General features: G+C 46.2%; 1 protein-coding gene across 3 annotated transcripts in view; it reads right to left on the bottom strand.

Annotated features, from left to right (window-relative positions):
* Positions 1-22,423, bottom strand: part of LOC101167278 (zinc finger E-box-binding homeobox 2) — a 52,914-nt gene extending 30,491 nt beyond the window's left edge. For all 3 annotated transcript variants that reach the window (XM_078939050.1, XM_078939052.1, XM_078939051.1), the window contains exon 1: positions 22,132-22,423. In XM_078939050.1, the coding sequence (XP_078795176.1) occupies positions 22,132-22,189 (58 nt within the window). In that variant the 5' untranslated portion in view covers positions 22,190-22,423. The remainder of the gene's footprint in view (positions 1-22,131) is intronic.
* Positions 22,424-25,798: the final 3,375 nt, after the last annotated feature.

Here is a 25,798-nt window from a genome sequence, read left to right as displayed (position 1 = left end):
TTCGGGAACCATTTGGTGGTTTAACCCCCCAATCCAACCCTTAATGCTGGGTGTCAAGCAGGGAGGCAGAAGTCTTTGGTATGACTGCCCTAGATTTGAACTCACAACCTTCCAATCTCAGGGCAAACACTCTACCAGAATGCCACTGAGCATTAAAAATGTATTTAAAAAATAAAGAGTAAGAATGAGTTATTGTGGAATGATCAAAAAGGAAGACACATATTTGAAAATTACATTCAATGTTGCTGAAACTTTAAAAGTGAAGCAATAAGTTTAAAAACAAAACAGCATTACATCCCACAATTCCAGCTAAAGGGATTTCTGCTGACGCCTGTTCTGTGAGGATTTTAGTTTTTCTCACAACTGAGCAGAATCTTTCCAATTGTTCATTGAGCAAATATTCCAGACGAAAGAAGATCGGAATCAGACAACCGCTTCTTCTTATTCTGAAGCCCTTCATCAGTGCTTTCATGATCTCTGTGCTCCATGAGACGGACGGCTTGTTACGCAACGACGTCGTCTGGATTCTGAAGCACCCAGTCTCAGAGTTGAGGACTGGGACTCCAACACCAGAGCACCGTAGCTTCTACTAAAGGCCCGACAGAAGGATCCGGCATGCTGCAGAGACAGACGATGCTGCCATACTGAAATATAGCTGTTTTAGATGGTTTCAGCCACAAATCTCCACTCTGAATATAACCACATCTTAATGTTTTCAAAAATCCTATTCTTAACAGCAAATGGGAATCCTGTGGTACTTTTGTGCGTGTGCTTGCATGTGCAGGCCGTGACACGTGATCAGAGACACCAAGTTTACTGCAGCACACAGACATGGATCGCTCCAATCCAGCTTCAGAACTGATATCCTTTTCTCATCTCAAAGTAAGGCAGTCATATCTCTACTGTCATTTACCTGTAGCTTTTCTAAATCCTTTTTCACCAAAAAAGACCTCAGCAAATCGCTGATATGTTTCATCAGCACAGAGCAGGATGGACAAACAGAAGCAGGCTATCTGCCTCCTGTGATCTGTTTTCTGTCCCAAGAGTAGCACCCCCGTTCTGCAACGGCACTCTGCATCACAAATGGGCACTGAGGGGCATGATATGTCCCCCCTTGGGGTTTAATCCTAGACCAGAGGCCAACCTGTCAAGGAGGTTGGGTTTATGCCTTATTCGCATGCCCCGGTATGGGGGGTTGACCCATACAGGTGCTGTGGGTTCTTGAGATGTCCGAGCATGTGAAGGGTCGTAGACAGGAGGGGCACAATCTTAAGGCCGGGTGTCCAATTCCAGGCCTGGAGGGCCGGTGTCCTACATGTTTTCCAACCAGCCTGCCATTGAAGCTCCTCATTGGCTGAACACACCTGATCAGGTGATCAACGGCAGGTAAGGCAGGATTTCTGGACAGCCAGCAGGAAGCCAGCCCTCGAGGCCTGGAATTTGGGCGCCCCTGCTCTAGTCGTTGGTAAGGTGCGAGTACCGGGTCCTTACTGACCATGTGCAGATGCTGCACCCATGGGGTGTGCACGGGATACCTAAGTGCCCGTAGGATGTTCACACAAACTACACTCTGATTGTCTAATTTCCTCATTTCGGACAGTCAGGCTGCAGCGTGGAGCGCGCACGTGTCACATGAACAGCACTAACGGGACCCTTGCACAGTGCACAGGATTTGGAGGTTGGTGGAAAAACTGAAATATCCGTACGACACGCCTGCCTCCCCCTTACTTACCCTTACATGTTGTGTAAGGGTCGTCTATAACCTGTAGCCTGCAGCGTTTATGTAGGAAACGATGTGCATGGACATTTTCTCTCTACAGGTTCTCTACGACTTTGGTATTTCTTGCAGGCCACCCGTGTGGCGCGTACAGGTGTGACCGGTTCTCCTCTGCAGACAGCCCGTCTCCACCTGTAAGGGCAGTTGGGACTAAGACCAAAGCTTCACACAAGTTGTTGCTTCCGAAGAAGATAAATGAAGGCTCTTCTGAGCACCGACAAAAGCATCAGAGGCATCGTGACCCCCACTTGCATTTTTGATCAGAAGACGATCACATCAGATGTGCAGCATGTGAGGAGAGAAAGAGGGAAGTGTGGTGAGAAGGTGGATACCATCACATTAGCAAGTGTCAGCACACTGCTGCTAAAAGAAGTCAGTCTCAGGGTCAGCAAACAAAAGAGGAACCTGGTGGCAACGGTTTGGTCCGTGCTGCATCTTACCTGCTGTTGCAAAACCAGGCAGACATGCTACACCACAAACGCACAAGAAGAGGAAGATGAATTAGTGCCAGCGAGTGCACGTATCTGTAAGCAAACGATCAAAGGCGGCTTCACAGTGACTCAGTCAAACCAGACAGCAACGGTGTGAAAACCTGCGGGGGACGAGGAAGACTAATGAAACACAACTTGTGTCATCGCACAGTGACACTTAGTTGTGCAATTAAATGGCTATACAGGGGCTTGGGACATAACTACACAATGTGCATAGTGCTCATTTAAAGGGACTTTTTGACAAAGAGAAATGATCCATATCATGCTGTATTTACTTCATTTCAGCTTTCAGGGCTCACACTAAATCTGAGGCTGCACCACATCTACATCCGACTCCTGGTGCAGTTTGGTTACATATTAAAGCCACGCTGCAGAAAATGTTGCCCAAAATGTAGAGTTTAAGGACTGAAGTTGGGCTGCAGTTCTGGCTGTCAGGAGAACAAACCATTCTCCACTCAGGGTTTGCCATAAGCAGTACCAGTCATCATTTGTCTGGCAGGCTGAACAAAGACAGACAGATGTGCTGTTTCCTGTGAGGCCAACACATCACATTCATCGTCAGAAAGTATTTTAGCAGAAAACATTTGCATTTGAAGCTAATTCTCTTGTCTATCTGTGATAATAGAATTACTGGCTACAGCTAAAGAAGAAAAATAAAACACCACGGCTCATCCTTTGGCTGTTTACGTAATTACCCATTGAAATGAACGAACCATTAAGCTCAATCTTCTTATAAGCATTTATTATGAACAAGAATATCTGTGATCCACAGAATCGGTTCAAATGAAACAAATAATTCAACTTTGCATCTTTGTCTTGTACTTTCTGAGAGGAAACTGAAATACTCAATTACACAAAACAGTCCAGATGGTTCTGCAGCAGGGAGGATGGGTTTCTGGACTCATGGTTCTGCAGCAGGGAGGATGGGTTTCTGGACTCATGGTTCTGCAGCAGGGAGGATGGGTTTCTGGACTCATGGTTCTGCAGCAGGGAGGATGAGTTTCTGGACTCATGGTTCTGCAGCAGGGAGGATGGGTTTCTGGACTCATGGTTCTGCAGCAGGGAGGATGAGTTTCTGGACTCATGGTTCTGCAGCAGGGAGGATGGGTTTCTGGACTCATGGTTCTGCAGCAGGGAGGATGGGTTTCTGGACTCATGGTTCTGCAGCAGGAAGGATGGGTTTCTGGACTCATGGTTCTGCAGCAGGAAGGATGGGTTTCTGGACTCATGGTTCTGCAGCAGGGAGGATGGGTTTCTGGACACATGGTTCTGCAGCAGGGAGGATGGGTTTCTGGACACATGGTTCTACAGCAGGGAGGATGGGTTTCTGGACTCATGGTTCTACAGCAGGGAGGATGGGTTTCTGGACCCATGGTTCTACAGCAGGGAGGATGGGTTTCTGGACCCATGGTTCTACAGCAGGGAGGATGGGTTTCTGGACTCATGGTTCTGCAGCAGGGACGATGGGTTTCTGGACTCATGGTTCTACAGCAGGAAGGATGGGTTTCTGGACCCATGGTTCTACAGCAGGGAGGATGGGTTTCTGGACTCATGGTTCTGCAGCAGGAAGGATGGGTTTCTGGACACATGGTTCTGCAGCAGGAAGGATGGGTTTCTGGACCCATGGTTCTGCAGCAGGGAGGATGGGTTTCTGGACACATGGTTCTGCAGCAGGAAGGATGGGTTTCTGGACCCATGGTTCTACAGCAGGGAGGATGGGTTTCTGGACTCATGGTTCTGCAGCAGGGACGATGGGTTTCTGGACTCATGGTTCTACAGCAGGAAGGATGGGTTTCTGGACCCATGGTTCTACAGCAGGGAGGATGGGTTTCTGGACTCATGGTTCTGCAGCAGGAAGGATGGGTTTCTGGACTCATGGTTCTGCAGCAGGAAGGATGGGTTTCTGGACTCATGGTTCTACAGCAGGAAGGATGGGTTTCTGGACTCATGGTTCTGCAGCAGGAAGGATGGGTTTCTGGACTCATGGTTCTGCAGCAGGGAGGATGGGTTTCTGGACACATGGTTCTGCAGCAGGAAGGATGGGTTTCTGGACCCATGGTTCTACAGCAGGGAGGATGGGTTTCTGGACTCATGGTTCTGCAGCAGGGACGATGGGTTTCTGGACTCATGGTTCTACAGCAGGAAGGATGGGTTTCTGGACCCATGGTTCTGCAGCAGGGAGGATGGGTTTCTGGACTCATGGTTCTGCAGCAGGAAGGATGGGTTTCTGGACTCATGGTTCTGCAGCAGGGAGGATGGGTTTCTGGACTCATGGTTCTACAGCAGGGAGGATGGGTTTCTGGACTCATGGTTCTGCAGCAGGAAGGATGGGTTTCTGGACTCATGGTTCTGCAGCAGGGAGGATGGGTTTCTGGACTCATGGTTCTACAGCAGGGAGGATGGGTTTCTGGACTCATGGTTCTGCAGCAGGAAGGATGGGTTTCTAGACTCATGGTTCTGCAGCAGGGAGGATGGGTTTCTGGACTCATGGTTCTACAGCAGGGAGGATGGGTTTCTGGACTCATGGTTCTGCAGCAGGAAGGATGGGTTTCTGGACTCATGGTTCTGCAGCAGGGAGGATGGGTTTCTGGACTCATGGTTCTACAGCAGGGAGGATGGGTTTCTGGACTCATGGTTCTGCAGCAGGAAGGATGGGTTTCTGGACTCATGGTTCTGCAGCAGGAAGGATGGGTTTCTGGACTCATGGTTCTGCAGCAGGTAGTGGGATGACAGCCACAGAACCTCCAGATCAGTTTACACGTCACCTGAATTTAAACAAAAATCCGTTCTCGTTACTCGCTCAACATCGTTCATGTGTTCATGACGTGGCAACGAATGAAGTCCTGAAAACGTTGGCCGTTGCTCCGCGGCCGGGGCGTCAAGGCGTCGAGCAGTAAGTTTGATGTGCGTCAACAGAGAGGCGGCAGACACCAGTTTGTGTGAATGCAGCACTAGAGCACAAAAAGGGGGTGAGCAGCTCCCATGTTCAAACAAACAGCTACAGGCAGACCCCAACCCTGGATTTATCTTCATGGATGTACCAGCAGGGGTTCAAACCCTGATGGTTCTGGGGATGTTGTCCTTTGTGCTGATTGATTGATCTCGACTGACCTGGATAGGGTTGCACTGAAGCTCTATTTAGGTTACATTGACAATTTCTGTGGCATGTATGAATATGAATATCTGATAGTAGTTACTGTCTGATCTCGTTTGAATCGATTACCATTTAACCCATAGTTAGCAGCCAAAACGGATCGCAGCAAATTGATGAAAATGAGGGCAGGTACCTTTCTGTTACATTCTGCTTCTAAGTTTAGTTGCAAATGATTGTGCTGCATGTGGCATTCAGCCCCCATCAAGACCCCCATTAACCGTCTAGAATGGGGGCCGTTTAGCTGGACTCCTCAAACTGGTTAAGGTGACAGATTTACCCAGGAGGCCAGGAAGAATGTTGCTAACAGTTGTAGTTCTCTGAACATGACGTGTCCTGATCATGAATGGAACATTAAAAAAGATCATGAACAATTCTGAACTTGGCTGCTTTTGCCAACGTGTTGCCAGAAATGGGGCAGCGCTTCTCCTTAAACATCTGAATCACATGTGGGTTGATAGCAGTGGAAAGTTCAAGATATAGAAGAACAATTCACACCAATGTTATTTCAAAAAGACCATCGGTCTCAGATAAGCTGGGAGGTCCTTCTCTCCAAACTTTCACAGCCTTGTCTTCTTTCCCTTCACCTCTTTGAACTTAGCGTTGAGGTCAGAGGTGCACTGCAGGTCAATGGGGCACAATAACAGTGAAGGGCTCTGGGATGCCAACAGCTGATCATTACTCGCTGTGGTATTGTTGCAAGGAATAAAGGTCAATGTAAATTTGCAAAAATCTATTATTTTCAAAGAGTGGGGAAAGTTGATTTTGACATTTGGAAACTTGGAACTCACTTCCTGTGTTTCAACTGGAAGTGAACGCTGAGGTGTCCTTTTGAGGCGGGTGGAGTGAAGTGTTAACCCTTGTTCTATCCTAGGCACTTTACCATTGGGAGTGGGGTCATCTAGACCCACTAGACAGTGCTCTGAACCTTTTTTCTTCAATGATTTGTGATCTTCACTGGTGTCCATGGATTACTTGTATAAATCTTTCCACCTTTATCCACCTTTGTCATGGTAGGGAGAACACCTCAATGGAAGGGGGGGTCATCTAAGATAGAACAAGGGTTAAAGCATGCACATCTTTCCAGTGTGTTCATTATGCAGCATTTCTAACAGAGTTCTGGCGGGAAATTGTATAATGCGTAAAACATCACCGCAAATAAAACAAGACAAAAAAGTTGACACGGTCAGTAGAAACACCCGCTAAAGCAGAGATCACACTTCACAGAAACGAGAACAAGTGTTTCAATTTCACTTTAGTTTTTTTTGCTGAGCCTTCAGTTCATTCCACAAAGCAAGTTTATTCTACGAGATTTTAGCACTGGTGTTTCTAAAGCACACATCAAAATCCCACTCTGATCATCTGTTGTCAAACCGTTTCCAGTAAGAACCCATCAGTGGAACAGAGAAATATCAGAATTAGATTCTGTGGTCCAACTGGTTTGCGGTAAAATACACATGATTTTATTTTTAAGAAAAAGTGGGTCTGGCTTTTCATGACCTTAAGGGCCTATATCATGCAAAATCAGCTTTTAAGTTTATTAAAATGTTCGTTTCTTACAAAAAACAACCCCAAAGCTATGAGGTAAGATAAGGTCAATAAGAAACGTACTCATAAATACAAAATTGTGCACAAATTAAAACTTTGTGCACAATGTAACATTTTATGTACAACTTAGAATAAAAAATATGAATACAAAAGTTAGTTTTCGTGTCGGTTTTCAATATGATTTTTCTGTGTTTTGAATGCAAATTTTCCCCAGACAACAAACTCTCAAAAAAACGTCACGGGGTCACAGGCGTGTGCATCGATTCCCGAAACATCCATTCAACTGAGGGAGGATGCGCTTTGAGCCTCAATCATTAAACTATTAACAGAATTAAACTTTTTGAGAATATGATTGATCCCCCGTTAGGGAAATCATCCATAGCTCTGTTCAATCAAATAAAAATAGGGAGTATAACAGCGATGTGCTGCTGCATTTTCTGATGCCAGGTGAGAGCGGCTGATCGAATGAGCAATGGACCAGACCCAGACGAAAAAGAGCAGCAGGCGTCGCTTTTGTTAAAACGTCCATGATCATCACTAAAAGAGATGATAATTCCATTTTCAACAGAGATATAATAACAGGATCATTTACCAGTTATGGGATCAATAACATTCTAAAAAGTTCCATTCATTTTAGATTAATAATAAATAAACTTCAAGACACATGAACAAATGTGAACAATCTGTTTCTGGACTGGATGTATTTCCTGTGACCCCGTGACTCATTTTTGACCGGAAATGTTGTATTCAAGACAAAGAAAAGTCGTATTTAACACAAAGACAAATCGTATTCACACCAGACATGTTCAACGTAAAACTAAACGTATTTGCAAAGTTATCCTGAAAATATTACTTTGTGCACATTTTGTCTCTGAATATTCCTCTAAAACCCTGCGCTCTGAGCTCCGGCCCCTTCAGGGCCCCGAGAACGATGGGGTCACCATGTTCACACGTATGAACATGAGGCAACAGTCTGCGCTGCTAGCCCCGCCCCCAGGATAAGAGACACGCCCACGTTGTCCGTGGAGCTAGGATAGGATAGGATAGACAACTTTATTTCTCCCTTTGGGAGGTTCCCGCATGGAAATTGACATCTCCATCGCATACAGGACTATTAGACATACATGTAGGAAAAAGCAGTTCAGTAATCAGAAAAGTAAAAACAGAAAAAACAGTTTACAGTTCTGCAAAAATGTAAAAAAACAAAAAGTCATTCAGGCCCTTTCTCTTCTGCCCCCCTCCTGAGTGGTGGTTAAAGAGTTTGATGGCCCGGGGGACAAAGGAGTTCCTCAGTCTATTAGTCCTGCACCTTGGGAGGAGCAGCCTCTTGCTGAAGGTGCTTCTCTGGCTGCTGATGGTCGTGTGACGAGGGTGGCTGGCATTGTCCAGGATACCCGTTAGTTTTTTGAGTGTCCTTCTCTCTGCCACAGTAGCCAGAGGGTCCAGCCTTGTGCCAACCACAGAGCCAGCCCGCCTGATCAGCTTCTCCAGCCTGGAGAAGTCTGTCTTTGAGGTGCCCCCCCCAGTACACCACAGCGTACGTTAGAGCGCTGGCGACCACAGACTGGTAGAAGATCCCCAGGAGCTTCTTGCAGATGTTGAAGGATCTTAACCTCCTCAAGAAGTACATCCTGCTCTGGGCCTTCTTGTACAGCTGCCCCGTGTTGCTCGTCCAGTCCAGCTTGTTGTCCAGCCACAGCCCAAGATATTTATAGGTGATCGGCTAGACGCTTTCCTTTCACAACCGCAATATGAGCGTCCATCTTTGCAAAAGTTCGGATGTTGTTTGTTTTGTGGGAGAAACAAAACAAAAAAAACCAATGGGAAACTAGGATGATGATGATGTCAAGAAAAGGGCGGCAACCACAAGGAGCGAAAGGCGGAGCCTCAGTGATCGAGTTGTCTTACTTCCAGGTAGAAAAATGAGCTGAGAAAATAACTATTTTATTTAAAAAATGGTTATATACAAAGGTTATATATGATGAAATATATGGCTGCAGTTTCCTCTGAAAGGCTTACGAATAGCAGATATAGGCCCTTTAAATATAATCATGCTGCTTTTAGACCAAATCAAAAAAACAGTGTTGCTTTCTCTAGAACATAGTTTCTGTAGAGCGGCAGTAGTTCATTCCAAATTCACCTCTGACTTGTGGGCGGGACCGTTGGCGCAGAGCAACCAGCAGGGAGCTTGAGGCTCACGCAGCACCTCGACGTCACAAATACCATCTTTTTTCAATGGTGCTCCGTAATCTGAATAACTTCAATGAAGAAATACTCAGAAATGCTATTTGAGATGAATTTTCTTTACATATGTCCTCCATCATCAGAAGAATGTTAAAAAACATGACTGGCAGACATGCAAAGGTGTATAATTGTGAACTGGTACTTTGACATGAATAACAAAACTCCACAGCTCCTGGTCTGTCAGGACGACACGGCAGTTTATACCTAAAAGATGTGATCTGAAGGTGCTTCATGAGTGTTTTGGTGCTGCAGGATCACAGGCACGTGACTCATGCAGGCAGCATGTACAGCTGTACAATAGATATGCATTCAGCACATGAAGATGGCTTCAACCCACATGTTTGATTCCCATCAGACAAGATCTGGGAGTTAAACCCAGTGAAGAATTGATTGACCTGCTTCCTCCCGGTTCTCTGCCACATCCACACCGCTCCACCCATGTGTGAACAAAGGCAGATGTTCACTTGCGAGTCACATCGACCCCTTCCACAAACCCAAACCTGACCACAACACACAGCCAACTGACGCTAAACAATAAACCAGCAGGACAGAAACAGGACTAACACACCAACAAGCCTTCCTCACTGCGCTCCAAAAGATCCTCTACCCTCCTGAGAGAAAAGAGACACTTTGGCTCTTCACCAGACTCTCCTTTCTAAAGCTCAGACTCCTCTCTTCACTGCAAAGGAATCGATTACAGAGCGGGATAGTCCTGTTGGAGGATCCATGAATGCATACGTCCTGCCGAAGGGGCTTGTTGAGGCTGGGCTTCCCTTTAGGAACAGTCTCCACCGGTTGCTCCCTCCTTCCACCTACAAACTCTTCCAAGAGAAACCTAAACCCATTGTGCTGTAAGGGGCTACAAAGTTAGGTCTTCTGGAAATAAAAGTTTAAAATCTTTAGGGAAAAAAACAATGTGGAAAGTTCTGGCCCCAGTGGGAATCCTAGAACACCAATGCAAGTGGCACAGAGTGCATTATCACAAATCATGGCAGGAGTTCATTCTTATGCAGAGGTTACTTCCTAGACTTCCATTTAGAATGAGTCTCACCACTGTCACCTTTAGCATCCTTAATCCAGGGATTCCCTCCAGTAATTCCTTAGACTATTATTCCAATACAGCTAAGACCCTTTTGCAATGATTTGGACTGAACTGCACTAGAATGTTGAGGTTTTGTTATGTTTTCTTCGTTCCAGTAATGTTCGGGTTTCCTGTCACAGATGCAGATTCTGGTCTCCAACATTTTTTGCGCAGTTGAATTTCAGAAAAGATTTTCAAGGACTGATTAGTGAAAACTCATTACAAGCAAAGTTAGAGCCATTCAGGGCCATGTCTCAAGCTGGAATCATCTCAGACTGGTTTCTAGAAACATGACCATGAGTTCTCTGGACTCAAACGTTCTCCACAGTCACCGGAACCCAGTAGAGAACCTTTGGGATGTGGTGGAACGGGAGACCAGCATCATGGATGTTCAGCAGACAAATCTGCAGCAACTGATGCTGTCATGTCAACATAGACCAAAGTCTGAGGAATGTTTCCAGAACCTTGTTGAACTGTTGCCACCAAGGATTAAGGCGGTTCTGAAAGATCCAGGGTCCAACCCGGTTCTAGCAAAGTGGACCTAATAAAGTGCCCGGTGGGTATATCTATTGCTGTTTTTATGGCTCCATGCAGTGAAATTATTACAGCTACACGACTTAAGGGTCACGCAAAAATGAATTTTTTGAGCTTTTGAAGGGTTTCATTGATCACAGTGTTTTGATCCATTCACATCTCTAAATATTCCTCTACAAGCCTGCGCTCTGAGCACCAGCCCCTCCCAAACCAGGAAAACGAGCGGGGCCTTATGAGCTGACATAGACCAGTGAGGAACTGCCCCTTCCGGGAAGAGTCTGCCATGCCAGCACCGCCCCCAGGCTAACAGACACGCCCACTTTCTCTGTGGAGCTGGCGCTGTTCGGCAAAAAGGCTTTTCTTTTATCTGCGCAATATGCAGCCTACATCTGCTGAGGTTAAAACAAGTGTTCTTTCTGGTGCTAAAGGTATATTTATCATATACATAGATATTGTTTACTAGAAATGTTATGGTATGGGCCCTTTAAGTAATCATTGACTGTATATGAGAACTGGACTGGGTTACTCCCCCCCTTGCTGTTCCAAACAGGAAGTCCCTGCTGGCTCCAAGAAGCCAAAGTCCCAATGACCTCTTTAGAGAAATAAACAGCTGTTACTACTTCATTCCATTGGTCAGAACAAACATTCTGGATCTGATAATCCTCTTTTTTTCAGGAGAATAAGGGGGGACGGGGGGGGGGGGGGGGGGGCCTTGTGGCTACATAATTAGACAGTAGAGTGAGGGTCTTGTCCAAGAACAGTGAATAAAGCTCATTGTGCCCCCTGGAAATCGAACCCTGATTTCAGGATTAACCACATTTTGGTAAAAATAAACTACAATATTGTCTTTAAAATGTTTTCACTGATAAAAAATAACTTTCACAAATTAGCAACTTAGTTTCATTGAACCTGCATCCTCAGTAAATATCTATGGTAAATGTCAGATACTTCTATAGCGCTTTACAGTCATGGTCGCTGCCAATCGGTGAGGTTCAGTGTCTTTCCCAAGGACACTTCAACACATAGGCGGGAATCGGACCTGCAATCTTCTGCTCAGAGGTTGACTCACAGAATTTTAGGGTGAAACACAAACTGTTCACTCAGAAATTACTGCATTTATTTGTAACGTCTGTTTCAGTGTGTTCTGTCTATGTGTGGGTGTTTTTGTCTGTGTGTGTGTGGGGGGGGGGGGGGGGGGGGGGGGGGGGGCTCAGCTAGAATGCAGATGGGAGAACGGCATTCTGGTGAATGTAAGGTTGAGGGTGGGGGTGAGTGTCAGGGTGGGGTGAAGGTGGCGTGAGGGTGGGGTGAGAGTGGGGGGGGGGTGAGTAGGAGGGCGTGGGTGGGGTGAGCGTGGGGTGAGGGTGGAGGGTTAGGGAGGAACAGGGAGTCATGTTCTCTGCCAGCCTATTGGCTCAGAGGCTCTGTTAGCTCTGACATTTTCACAAAGACACCTGCCCCCCAGCAGAGGGTCCTGGCATTCCTGATCATCAGGGGGTCCTCCCTATGGCGACCATAAGCACCCCCCCTCCACACACCAACATGACTGTGGGCAGGGTGGGTCAGTATTCCGATCCTCTCATTACTGGGATGGAGGCCTGGAAACGTCTGTCACTTTTCTGACCTATCAACACTTTTTCTCATAAATATTTTCCAAATACATTTTTGTTTCCTCTTTTTCTTTAAAAATGGATTTTAAATGTCTTCACTGGTTTTAAAGGATCATACAGGATTTTTGATTTTAAAATCAGGGAATTCACCTCAATGTTTATGATGAACCGCAGGTTTAAAGTTTGAGCCAAATTCTTTCCTGTTAGCAGTGAAAACGAAGCTGCTGCAAACCCATCAGAGCAGACCGACCCGGGATAATCCCTCTGAACCCAGCGGGATCTGGTGATCCCACAGAAGTGCTGCTGGGTCACGGGAAGGTGTGTTCACTCTGGATCCACAAATGTCATGCTGCCTTATTACAGCCATAATCAATTGTTCCATGCGTGACCTTGCTGTAGGAGCTTGGCCAATCAAACAAAGCACTCTGGTGAGGGGGGGGGGGGCAGCAGTACAGAGAAGAGCAGACTAAACACCGGGATTATTCTGAGCCCCGCTCATAACAACCTGGAATATTGGAACAGGAACGACAGGTGTGTCTGAAAAAACCATCACAGCTAGAGACGCTGAGCTTTGGCCTGACCTCACACACAAACACACAACATGAAGGCCTGGGGGCCGCCCCCGCCCCCGGCCCGGCAGCAGCTTTCTGCTGTTCTTTAAGGCAGAGCAGAGCTCAGATGGAGCGATACACTGTCCTCCTGCTCATCTTGTAACTTTACAGCTACGGATCCGAACAGGCCTGACTGAATGTCCTCAGAAAATCCTCCACAGCCAAACGTCCATGAGGAGTCTCATGGAACCCTCACCCTGCAGGACAAACGCCAATTCACAGCTGTGAACGACCTTCTGACCTCTCTGTGAGTGCGGCGTTATTCATAGCCGCCCTGGGTGGGCGGGGTTTCAAACGGGCAGTTCACAGCCAGTCTGAATGACTGGTTGGCTGCACGTTGGTGCAGTGGTTAGCGCTCTTGCCTCACAGCAAGAAGGCCCCTGGTTCCAGTCCCAACTGGGGGACTTGAACCAGAACCAGAACACCAATGGGGGGCCTTTCTGTGAGAAGTTAGCATGTTCTCCCTGAACATGCGTGGGTTTTCTCCAGCTTCCTCCCACCGTCCAAAAACCTGCCCAATAGGTTCATTGGTTCCTCTACATTGTCCCTATGTGTGCAGGTGTGCACACCTAGGGACACCTAGGTGTGCAGGTGTGCATTGTCCCTAGGTGACCCGTCCAGGGTGTCCCCCACCTTCACCCACGAGGGGCCGGGATAGGCTCCAGCAGCCCCGTGACCCCGAAAGGGACAAAACGGGTTAGAAGATGAATGAACGTATAATTCACGTCCATTTGAATGTAAATTCTATTAAAGCGTATGAATTAAAGTGTATGAATGGTGTAATAATGGTGTAATAATGGTGTAATAATGGTGTAATACCTCCTGCTCCTCAATGCGTTTCAACCTCCACCAGGATTTGGTGGAGGTTGAAACACGAGTGGATAGTTTTTACCTGAACTCCTGAACTGAAATTTTAAAATTCTTTGTTGTATTTTTTTGGTTTTACTGAGTGTGTATCTGTGTCCACGTGCCTGTATGTCTGTGCATGAGCACAAGCGTGGATTCATTATAATTACCATATTCTCCAGAGTATAAGTCATGGTTTTTTCATAGATTGGCCAGGGGTGTGTCTTATACTCCAGAGTGACTTATTTGTGATGTTTTTCAAACATAAATAGGGTCATATATTTGTTTATTTGCCTCTAACAACCATTAGAGGGCGCTGTAGCTGAGCGTATCACCCGCTAGTGGCGGCAACGTAGCTGAAGAAAATAAAAATGGAATCTGATCATTCTCCTCCCAAACTTTACGATAGTTTTCTTATTTGCAAAGAGACATTTCTGTTCGTGTTTTAATGTTTTCCTCCTCTGACTAATGTGGGACAGCAAGTCATCACACCTGGTTCCAGAGACAGAAATGCCGCTGAAGGCGGACGCCATTCAGACACATCTTCTGCACACAAAAAAACCCCCGAATGATTTTATGAACCCAGACAGGAAGACTTGATTAGCGGTGTTTTTGCTGAACTCTTCAAAGTAAACTAACCTGTCTTCCATTGACATACAGTCAATGCTTCCATGTAGTGATGAGGCTAAAAACTGGATGGAAGCTCCTCCCACACACATCAAGCTCATGAACACGTTGTTTTTGACAAACATTGAGGATCGATTTGACACTCATCGAAAAAGAGACAGCGGACCCAAATTTGATGACAGAAGCATTACGGTGAGCTTGGCACAGTTGTTCAGAAGCGTCGCACTTTTTCTCCCAAAAGCGCGACTTATACTGCAGAGTGACTTTTATATGTTTTCTTTTCTTTCCCAAGCCAGGCCAAGTGGGCCCCATGTAGTTTAAAAGTGGGCAGAAAATGTGGGCCCCGAATGGTTTAATCCACAGTTTCCATGGTGGCCCGGTGGACAGCGGGCTAGCGTAGCGAGCTCGACCGCTGAGGGCCCACTTAAGCTAACGTGGACACACACGGACACGGCCACCACGCACACTGGCCCACTGCCTTGCTGGCTGTGTTATTATACAGTTTTTGGCTCCTGAAACTTATCCTCATGTGTGACTCATAGGCCGGAAATTACAGCACAAACGTAATGTAAGATTTTTGTCACGAAAACATGTTTGGTGAATAAAATATTAAACAAACTGACATTTACAAAAGAAAACAAGCTAAAAATGTAACAACAGAAAAACACATTGACAAAAGACAGGTGGCATCCCTAAAGCCCAGTTTGTGATCCAAAAAAACAAAATGTAAACGAGTGTCAGAATCCAGGAAATGAGCTGCTGCTCTGTCTTCATGCCACGGCTCTCTGGGTACCAGTTTTGTCAATAACACAAAAAAGAAACACAAACGTGTTGGGGGTTAACTTTGCCCTGCAAAGACACTGTTTGCATGTTTGTGTTGGGAGGGCACACATTTGTTTTGTGTGTGCTGGCTGTGTGTGTGTGTAAGTGTGTTTTGTTAGTGTGCATGTTGGTGTGTGTGTGTGTGTTTTGTTAGTGTGCACGTTGGTGTGTGAGAGTGTGTTTTGTTAGTGTGCACGTTGGTGTGTGTGTGTGTGTTTTGTTAGTGTGCACGTTGGTGTGTGAGAATGTGTTTTGTTAGTGTGCACGTTGGTGTGTGTGTGTGTATTTTGTAAGGGTGCACGTTGGGGTGTGTGTGTGTATTTTGTTAGTGTGCACGTTGGTGTGTGTGTGTGTGTGAGAGTGTATTTTGTTAGTGTGCACGTTGGTGTGTGTGTGTATTTTGTTAGTGTGCACGTTGGGGTGTGTGTGTGTGTGTGTTTTGATAGTGTGCACGTTGGTGTGTGTGTGTGTGTATTTTGTTAGTGTGCACGTTGGTGTGTGTGTGTGTATTTTGTTAGTGTGCAAGTTGGGGTGTGTGTGTGTGAGAGTGTATTTTGTTAGTGTGCACGTTGGTGTGTGTTTGTATTTTGTTAGTGTGCACGTTGGGTTGTGTGTGTGTGTGTTTTGTTAGTGTGCACGTTGGTGTGTGTATTTTGTTAGTGTGCACGTTGGTGTGTGTGCTTTGTTAGTGTGCACGTTGGTGTGTGTGTGTTCTGTTAGTGTGCACATTGGTGTGTGTGTGTTTTGTGGTGTGTGTGTTTTGTTTGTGTGCACGTTGGTGTGTATGTGAGTGTATTTTGTTAGTGTGCACGTTGGTGTGTGTGTGTGTGTTTTGTTAGTGTGCACGTTGGTGTGTGTGTGTGTGTTTTGTTAGTGTGCACGTTGGTGTGTGTGTGTGTGTTTTGTTAGTGTGCACGTTGGTGTGTGTGTGTGTGTATTTTGTTAGTGTGCACGTTGGTGTGTGTGTGCATGTTTTGTTAAGGCCCGTACACACCGGGACGAATATTCGCCAGCGTTTTTCGCCACGTCTTTTGTGTTCACACCCAGGCGATTTTCGCTGACGATGAGCCGAGCGAACATGCAATTTCATTCCCTGACATTAGATGGCGCTTAATGTAAACAGAAATACTCCTGTACACAAGGTGGCGCTGCGCAACTTTACGCTTCTTAAAGTCGTTTTTCACTCAGAAAAAGAGAGCAAGTATTTACGCACTTGTCAGAATCAAACAAAGAAAACATGAATATTTCAAGCATCAGTAGCTCCAACTGCTGCTTGGTTCAGGGATATTTTAGAATGTCCGTCATTATTTCTTCGCGGCAGTGTAGACGCTACTTGGCGTCTATCTTCTTCGCTGGTATGTGTGCTCAGCAAGGCAGTTTTGTGTTTGAGCGCCCCCAAGTTGTGTTTTACTGTAACTTCAGAAGCTCCAGACACGTGTGCAAAAGCGCCGTTCTCATTGGTCGTATAGATTTCGACGCGGCGCGTCAAACCAAAAAAACGAACCCGAGGCGGTTTTTTTTTTTGATGCTTTGACGCGTGGCGTTTTTTCGCGTCTGTGTGCACACTCACATTGGTGCCCTTTGTTTGGTCACGAGGCGTTAAACGTCGGCGAAAATCGCCGGCGAAATTCGTCCCGGTGTGAACAGGCCTTTAGTGTGCACGTTGGTGTGTGTGTGTGTGTATTTTGTTAGTGAGCACTTTGGTGTGTGTGTGTTCTGTTAGTGTGCACGTTGGTGTGTGTGTGTTTTGTTTGTGTGCACGTTGGTGTGTATGTGAGTGTATTTTGTTAGTGTGCACGTTGGTGTGTGTGTGTGTGTATTTTGTTAGTGAGCACTTTGGTGTGTGTGTGTTCTGTTAGTGTGCACGTTGGTGTGTGTGTGTTTTGTTTGTGTGCACGTTGGTGTGTATGTGAGTGTATTTTGTTAGTGTGCACGTTGGTGTGTGTGTGTGTGTTTTGTTAGTGTGCACGTTGGTGTGTGTGTGTGTGTGTTTTGTTAGTGTGCACGTTGGTGTGTGTGAGTGTGTATTTTGTTAGTGTGCACGTTGGTGTGTGTGAGAGTGTATTTTGTTAGTGTGCACGTTGGTGTGTGTGTGTGTGTTTTGTTAGTGTGCACGTTGGTGTGTGTGTGTTTTGTTTGTGTGCACGTTGGTGTGTATGTGAGTGTATTTTGTTAGTGTGCACGTTGGTGTGTGTGTGTGTGTATTTTGTTAGTGAGCACTTTGGTGTGTGTGTGTTCTGTTAGTGTGCACGTTGGTGTGTGTGTGTGTGTTTTGTTAGTGTGCACGTTGGTGTGTGTGTGTGTGTTTTGTTAGTGTGCACGTTGGTGTGTGTGTGTGTGTATTTTGTTAGTGTGCACGTTGGTGTGTGTGTGCATGTTTTGTTAAGGCCCGTACACACCGGGACGAATATTCGCCAGCGTTTTTCGCCACGTCTTTTGTGTTCACACCCAGGCGATTTTCGCTGACGATGAGCCGAGCGAACATGCAATTTCATTCCCTGACATTAGATGGCGCTTAATGTAAACAGAAATACTCCTGTACACAAGGTGGCGCTGCGCAACTTTACGCTTCTTAAAGTCGTTTTTCACTCAGAAAAAGAGAGCAAGTATTTACGCACTTGTCAGAATCAAACAAAGAAAACATGAATATTTCAAGCATCAGTAGCTCCAACTGCTGCTTGGTTCAGGGATATTTTAGAATGTCCGTCATTATTTCTTCGCGGCAGTGTAGACGCTACTTGGCGTCTATCTTCTTCGCTGGTATGTGTGCTCAGCAAGGCAGTTTTGTGTTTGAGCGCCCCCAAGTTGTGTTTTACTGTAACTTCAGAAGCTCCAGACACGTGTGCAAAAGCGCCGTTCTCATTGGTCGTATAGATTTCGACGCGGCGCGTCAAACCAAAAAAACGAACCCGAGGCGGTTTTTTTTTTTGATGCTTTGACGCGTGGCGTTTTTTCGCGTCTGTGTGCACACTCACATTGGTGCCCTTTGTTTGGTCACGAGGCGTTAAACGTCGGCGAAAATCGCCGGCGAAATTCGTCCCGGTGTGAACAGGCCTTTAGTGTGCACGTTGGTGTGTGTGTGTGTGTATTTTGTTAGTGAGCACTTTGGTGTGTGTGTGTTCTGTTAGTGTGCACGTTGGTGTGTGTGTGTTTTGTTTGTGTGCACGTTGGTGTGTATGTGAGTGTATTTTGTTAGTGTGCACGTTGGTGTGTGTGTGTGTGTATTTTGTTAGTGAGCACTTTGGTGTGTGTGTGTTCTGTTAGTGTGCACGTTGGTGTGTGTGTGTTTTGTTTGTGTGCACGTTGGTGTGTATGTGAGTGTATTTTGTTAGTGTGCACGTTGGTGTGTGTGTGTGTGTTTTGTTAGTGTGCACGTTGGTGTGTGTGTGTGTGTGTTTTGTTAGTGTGCACGTTGCTGTGTGTGAGTGTGTATTTTGTTAGTGTGCACGTTGGTGTGTGTGAGAGTGTATTTTGTTAGTGTGCACGTTGGTGTGTGTGTGTGTGTTTTGTTAGTGTGCACGTTGGTGTGTGTGTGTTTTGTTTGTGTGCACGTTGGTGTGTATGTGAGTGTATTTTGTTAGTGTGCACGTTGGTGTGTGTGTGTGTGTATTTTGTTAGTGAGCACTTTGGTGTGTGTGTGTTCTGTTAGTGTGCACGTTGGTGTGTGTGTGTTTTGTTTGTGTGCACGTTGGTGTGTATGTGAGTGTATTTTGTTAGTGTGCACGTTGGTGTGTGTGTGTGTGTTTTGTTAGTGTGCACGTTGGTGTGTGTGTGTGTGTTTTGTTTGTGTGCACGTTGGTGTGTATGTGTGTGTTTTGTTTGTGTGCACGTTGGTGTGTATGTGAGTGTATTTTGTTAGTGTGCACGTTGGTGTGTGTGTGTGTTTTGTTAGTGTGCACGTTGGTGTGTGTGTGTGTGTTTTGTTAGTGTGCACGTTGGTGTGTGTATGTGTGTATTTTGTTAGTGTGCATGTTGGTGTGTGTGTGTGTTTTGTTAGTGTGCATGTTGGTGTGTGTGTGTGTATTTTTTTAGTGTGCACGTTGGTGTGTGTTTGTGTATTTTTTTAGTGTGCACGTTGGTGTGTGTTTGTGTATTTTGTTAGTGTGCACGTTGGGGTGTGTGCTTTGTTAGTGTGCATGTTGGTGTGTGTGTGTATATTTTGTTAATGAGCACGTTGGTGTGTGTGTGTGTTTTGTTAGTGTGCATGTTGGTGTGTGTGTGTGTTTTGTTAGTGTGCATGTTGGTGTGTGTGTGTGTTTTGTTAGTGTGCATGTTGGTGTGTGTGTGTGTTTTGTTAGTGTGCATGTTGGTGTGTGTGTGTGTTTTGTTAGTGTGCATGTTGGTGTGTGTGTGTGTTTTGTTAGTGTGCATGTTGGTGTGTGTGTGTGTTTTGTTAGTGTGCATGTTGGTGTGTGTGTGTGTTTTGTTAGTGTGCATGTTGGTGTGTGTGTGTGTTTTGTTAGTGTGCACGTTGGGGTGTGTGTGTGTGTGTAGGGGCTTCCTGTTGTGTGCAGCATTCTGCGTCTGCACATCTCCATTCTATCCTTCCAGAGTGAATCTGCCTAAATCCTGTTGTGGGTGGGGGGTGAGGGGGGGGGGGGTGGACTTCAGCTTTTCTTAAAAGTAAAATCAGGAATTCATTACCCATAATGCATTTCAAATTCTAACTTGCAGCTGAGCAGCAACACGAAGCCGTCAGACGACCAAGGAGCATTCAGAACAACAGACTCAAAGCTGCAAAGTGAAAATCGGTGAAAATCGGTGATTGATTGATGTGAAACAAGCGTTCAGAGTTGAGCTAAGAAGGTGGACATTGAAAAGGTTTCTGCCCCCACCTCCACTGTCTTCTTCCTGCCTGTGTTCCTTCCTAACTCTGCAGCACCTTTTCCCCTCCTCCCCCATCTCTTTGCATCAGGGATGCTGCAGGCTGGACGTTTCCAGGGTCTGATGGTGAAAACGTTTGCAGCTTCTGTTTTTCCCTCACCAGAGGAGTTTCTATGCTCTGGATGTGTTTGTGTCCCTAAAGAGACTATTTTCTGCTTCATCGGTGACCTTATAAGGACCAGTTGGCCTTATTCAGACATCAGATCAGTTGTGTTGTTGCCTACTTAAGATCAGGGTATAGGTCTGAATCTAAGAAAGTGATGGATGAGGATTTGGACGTTTTATTTTATTTATTGGTTTCATGGAAACCTCCAACCGTGTAACACTGCAAGTCAGGCTACATTGGGACAGGGGGGCACAGTATGTTGATCCCAATGGACCGGTCAATCACAAAGGAAGGTCACAGGCCATCAAAAAAAGGCGGCGACAGACAATCATTAAACTCGCCGCTAAGTACATGGCTCGACCGACACGCAGGACGGCCAAGCGCTGCGTGTGACCGACCTGGAGCCAGTCACTAAAACATTAGAAGCGTTTTGACCTCTGGATCGGCGTGTAGCTTGTCCCCGTTCCTGCCAACACGCAGCATCTTCACCCAGTCGTGGAGAGGAGCGGACCACCGTTCCACAGCCGGATCGACTCCAGGTCACGGAGATGCACCACATGAGTCACGCCAGATGCTGAGCGGAGTCATATCTGCACATCCATCTTTGTAAAAGTTTGGATGTGAAGCCTGGACTCTAGGATGACGTCATGAAATGGGCGACACCCACAAGGAGCGAAAGGCGGAGCCTCAGAGTTCGAGTTTCTGGGTAGAAAATATCTGATAATTCAACAAAATCATTCTTTAGTGTGCCAAAGGTAATATATTACCATAAACATGGATATTGCTTACGATAAAAGGCTTAAGAATAGCATGATATAAGCAATATAACATTAAAAAGTATTGTTTTTTTAAGTGACATTTAAAGGGCACTTCTTGTAATCTTAGTTTTACTAATTTGTTGTATTTGCACTGATAATAAAGGAATTGGTCTTTATTTTTAGGTTAGGAGTTGGCTGTAGTACCATGATGGATTGTTTAACTGATGCATTGATTGATCAGACATTCTCCTGATTGGATTCCAATCCCGGATCCAGAATCCCATCCTGTCCCTTCTGGTTCTGCCAACCCTAACCCAGAGGAAAACGTCCACAGAGAATCTGTCAGTGAACTCAATGGGAATCTGAGCTTTAAATAGATTCATGACTGAAACCATGAAGAAATCACGACTTTCTAAAATGATTTTATGATTAAGAAGAACTTTCAAGTCTTCACGATTTACTTTATAATCACATTTAGTAGACTTGTAAGTCAACCTATTTTAATAAAACACTTTAATATGTATTTTAGACCATAAAAAAGATTTCCTGTCTCTTTATTAAAAATGCTGCTGATTTCTGAATTTACCAACATGAAGGTTTTCTGGAATTTTCTCATCTTTTCGTGATTCTTCAGACCCAGATGGACCAAAAAGCGCACATGTGAGCCGTTATGAACCACAGAGGTGAAGCTGGAACTCCGTTTTATTCTGATGCTGCCTTTTAAACGCGGGAATGCGCCTTTGGAGCGCGCGGGCAGGAGGCCCGTGGGCTCCAGAGACCCTTCCATCCTGCCTTCCCTGAACCCCGCGCAGCACCAACCAACAGCAGGACGCGCACCCCCTCTGCGCCTTCGCGGACCCACTGCGCGGGGGTCCGCCTCTGCTCTGTGACAGACCGCAGACCCGCATGCCCTCGGACCCCCCCCCCCCCCCTCTCCATTCCGCCACAGCCTCACAACCAGGAGTTTGGTGTAGCAACTTTGGGGTGCGCGGCGGGAGTTTGTTGGAGTTGTTGGGACCCTGACACGCTCTAGTCTCTTACCGTTTTTCTTGCGGGGGTTTGCTTGTTTGCGTCTTTTACACCGGGGGCCATCTTCCATGATCTCCTGATTCGTTAGGAAGTCCACCCAGACCTCATTGGCTCCTAGGTTCGGGCTCCTGGAGAAACTTGCGTAAATCCCAGATCCAGAAGAGCGCGCTCCTCCGGGACTCTCACGCGCAGACAGAGCCACCCTCCGCACTTTCTGGAGTTCCTCACCACTTCGGTTTGGACGTGAAGGCGCGCGGCGCCGCTCCCCGGCCGCTTGATCTCATGTGATGCGCGAGGATGTTCTGACAGAGGAGGAGGAGACAACCCCCCCTCCCCCCGATACACACACACGCGCGCACGCACACACACAACCGCCTCCACTCCAATCCACGCGCACGCACACTGAAACGTGCTAATTGTTGACACGTAAATGGGTCATCATCAGCCGCGCGTCATGGTTGATGTGAACTTTTGAGAATGGAGCATCGATGTCTGCAGCTGCGCAGTCATGTCAGGGTTCTTTGTGCGCAGCGCGCGCCGCCGTCTGCGTGTGAAGCGGGAACAAACATTCACATCTGCACACCTGGAGGCGCAAATGGACACCTCTCAGCGCACCTGTCCTCCCAGGTAGACCAGGTAATTGGAGAGGCGGGGCTTCGGCGGGACAGAGAAACAGTGGGGGGGGGGGTCACAGCGGAACAGCGCATGGCAGCTTCGGTCCGGGACGGGTGTAGGTCTGAACTGGGCCGGCAGGTTGCATCTGAATGAGAATGACGTTCTTACCACCGGCTCCTCTGTTTTGGAACATGGATATCTATCTTACAGCAGCACGCGCCGCTAGGATGAATGTGGTGCTCCTTACCGCGCGCACGCGCGTGCAGACGGCAGCACACACGCAGTTGTTGTATTTGTTATTCACCTGATCATTTTGGCCTCGTGATTATCTGTTCATGTCTGAGATCAGAGAATCCAAGAGCTCCAGACAGTGAGAGAGTCCTTCCTAAAAGTCTGCTGGTTCCACAAACAGACTCCCGTCCTGCTTGTTCCTTGTAGAACCGTCTGGCGCTTCGTGTCCAAAGTCTGGATAAATGCAGAAGTTCATGTCAGGAAGACCATCCCACATAAAAACAAAGGATGTCAATCAGAACGGATGATTGTCTTTGGTAGAATCAGCCCAAAGAAAAAGAAGAATGGTTTGTCTCATCATGGGAACCATCAAGACTCATTCCCAGTGTGCTGCTGCAGAAGGATGTCACCTGGCTGTTCGGTCTTAATTCATGGAGTCATTTCAGAACTGGATCAGGATGCTTGGAGGGATCTCCAGTCATTAAAGCCCCATCCATTCTGCATGTCTGCCTTCCTCTGGTGATTTCAGTATTGCTCCAGGATTTGGAAGTCAGACCAAATATCATTGCTGACGATCATTTTTCCCAACTCTGTTTGGTTCCTCTTACCTATAAACTCAAATTCTGCAGCTGGACACAGCCAGGATGTAATTATAACTGCGTTATGATATCAGATCAATGGCAGAGCTGGTCCCAAAATAGCACTGCGTACATGTTTGCCTGTTGATAGCCTACGGGGCAGAACTTCTTATTCCGGGGAATGTTTTAGTCAAAAAGAAACGCCCTGACCTGAACGCCATAGAACAGCTTTGGGATGAATTAGAGCAGAGACAGAGATCCAGGCCTTCTCCACCAACATCAATGTGTGACCTCACCAATGACCTTTAGGAAGAATGGTCCAAACTTTCAAAAAACACTCCTCAACCTTGAGGACAGCCTTTCAGAAGAGTTGAAGCTGTAAAAGCTGTAAAAGGTGGAGCCACATCCTATTGAACTCTATGGGTCAGGAATGGGACGGTCCTTCAGTTCATATTCAAGTCAAGGCCGGTGAGACGATACTTAATATTAGCATGTATGTTTGCCTGTAGTTAGCCAGTAAAGACAGTTTTCAGTACAAATTACTGTGGACAAAAAGTGAAAAATTAGCTTTTAGATTGTTTTTCTGTCACACTCTTTCTATTAAAAATTTTCAAAACCTAAATTTTTACATTTCACTCTGTTCAGCATTTACAATAGTTACAACCTTTTTCAATGTTATTTCTCTAAATCTGGTTGAATAATTTTGTTTTAGTAAGTGACCATAGTATGAGCGACTTAATGTCCGGTTTAGTGTGCATTAAAGTTATAATAAATAAACAACGAGTTATTTAACATTAAGGAGTAGTTAAATCTATTTTTCATTACATTTAGTTACATGTATAAGTTATATCTGGCCCTTTGAGGACAGACACTATGCTGATGTGGCCCCCAGTGAAAATGAGTGTGACCCCCCTGCTCTAAAGTAGTCTTTAACTACATTTTAGAGAGGTCCACTTAGAAAAAGTATCTTGAAATTAAGGTCCGCAAAAAAATTAAATGAGTTGAATTATATGGCTCAGCTCCTTCTTTACCATGACGGAGTGGTACAGCGACCACATAATGGCGAGCGCTGCTCCACTCAGCCTGTCAATCTGACGCTCACTGGTGAACCAGACTCCCATATATTTAAACACATCCCTGCCTCTTCTCAATGAAAGCATTGCACAGAGCCATTTCCGTCTTTTTTGCTCAACCAACCACCATCTGTCCTTCTACATTCCTCTCCTGGATACCAAACCTGCCCATCACCTCCTCGTTGTCAGGACAGAACTCAGGCTGGACTCAGCTGCAGCGTTTAAGAGCTTTAATCTGATTGCTATGGCTATGGCACAGGACAAAGACTTCCCACTATTTAAGACATGAGGAAGGGAAACACAGGTGGAAACAATCAGGGAAGATTAAACAGTCACACCTGTAGGGAACAGACAAGGGCAGGAAGTAACAAGGCCTGAAACCAGGGGAGAGGTAGTGTTTCAAAATAAAACAGGAAGTGCAACAGGAGACAAAACAGGTGACAGACATTGACCTAAAGTGCACAACTCAGGACAAAAGATAAGCATGACGAGACATGACACTCATCACCTCTGTTTTCTGCACCATCATGTGCATTAAAATGACGACTCTCTGACTTTCAGAGATGTTCATCATCACTTCATCAACGTCCAACCAGAATGTCTCCTCCAGCTCACATCCTACCTGTGGGGCAAACCCACTAACAACGTTAAACATCACACCTTCACTTTCCATCTTCAGACTCATCACTCTGACACTCTTTTACCTCCACAACACGCCTCACAAACTCCTTCTGTTAGGTAACTCCTCCTCCATGTCTCCTCCCATCTCTACTCTGATAGAACAACACAAACCCTGCTAGCCTTGCTAACGTTCCACCTGCTCTCCTGGACACACAGCATGTCTACCTTCCTCCTCTGCATCATGTCAACTAACTCTTCACCTTTTCCTGTCATAGTTCCAACATTCAGAGTCCCTACTCTCAGTCCAACACTCATGACTTTCCTCTTCTCTCTCTTTCTACAAATGCGCCTCCCTCCTCTCCTTCTTCGACCATCAGTAGTCCAGCAGTAGTCCCAGCATGGGGGTCGTTGTTAACCTGGCCTTCCACCAACCTGGTGTGGAAATCAGAGGTCTGATTCACAAATTTGGTTTAGAGAGATTTTACGTCAGTGTCCTTGCTGACAGCACTCTGTATTTATCCAGGCTTGGACCGACACAATAAGACCCTGGCTTGGAGCCCC

This window comes from Oryzias latipes, chromosome 21 (assembly GCF_053564925.1).
Source record: "Oryzias latipes strain Hd-rR chromosome 21, Olatipes_Hd-rR_3.1".
In the NCBI taxonomy this organism is placed as follows: Eukaryota; Metazoa; Chordata; class Actinopteri; order Beloniformes; family Adrianichthyidae; genus Oryzias; species Oryzias latipes.
Note: the sequence above shows the minus strand (reverse complement) of the source record. Positions and strands in the feature narration are given on the sequence as shown.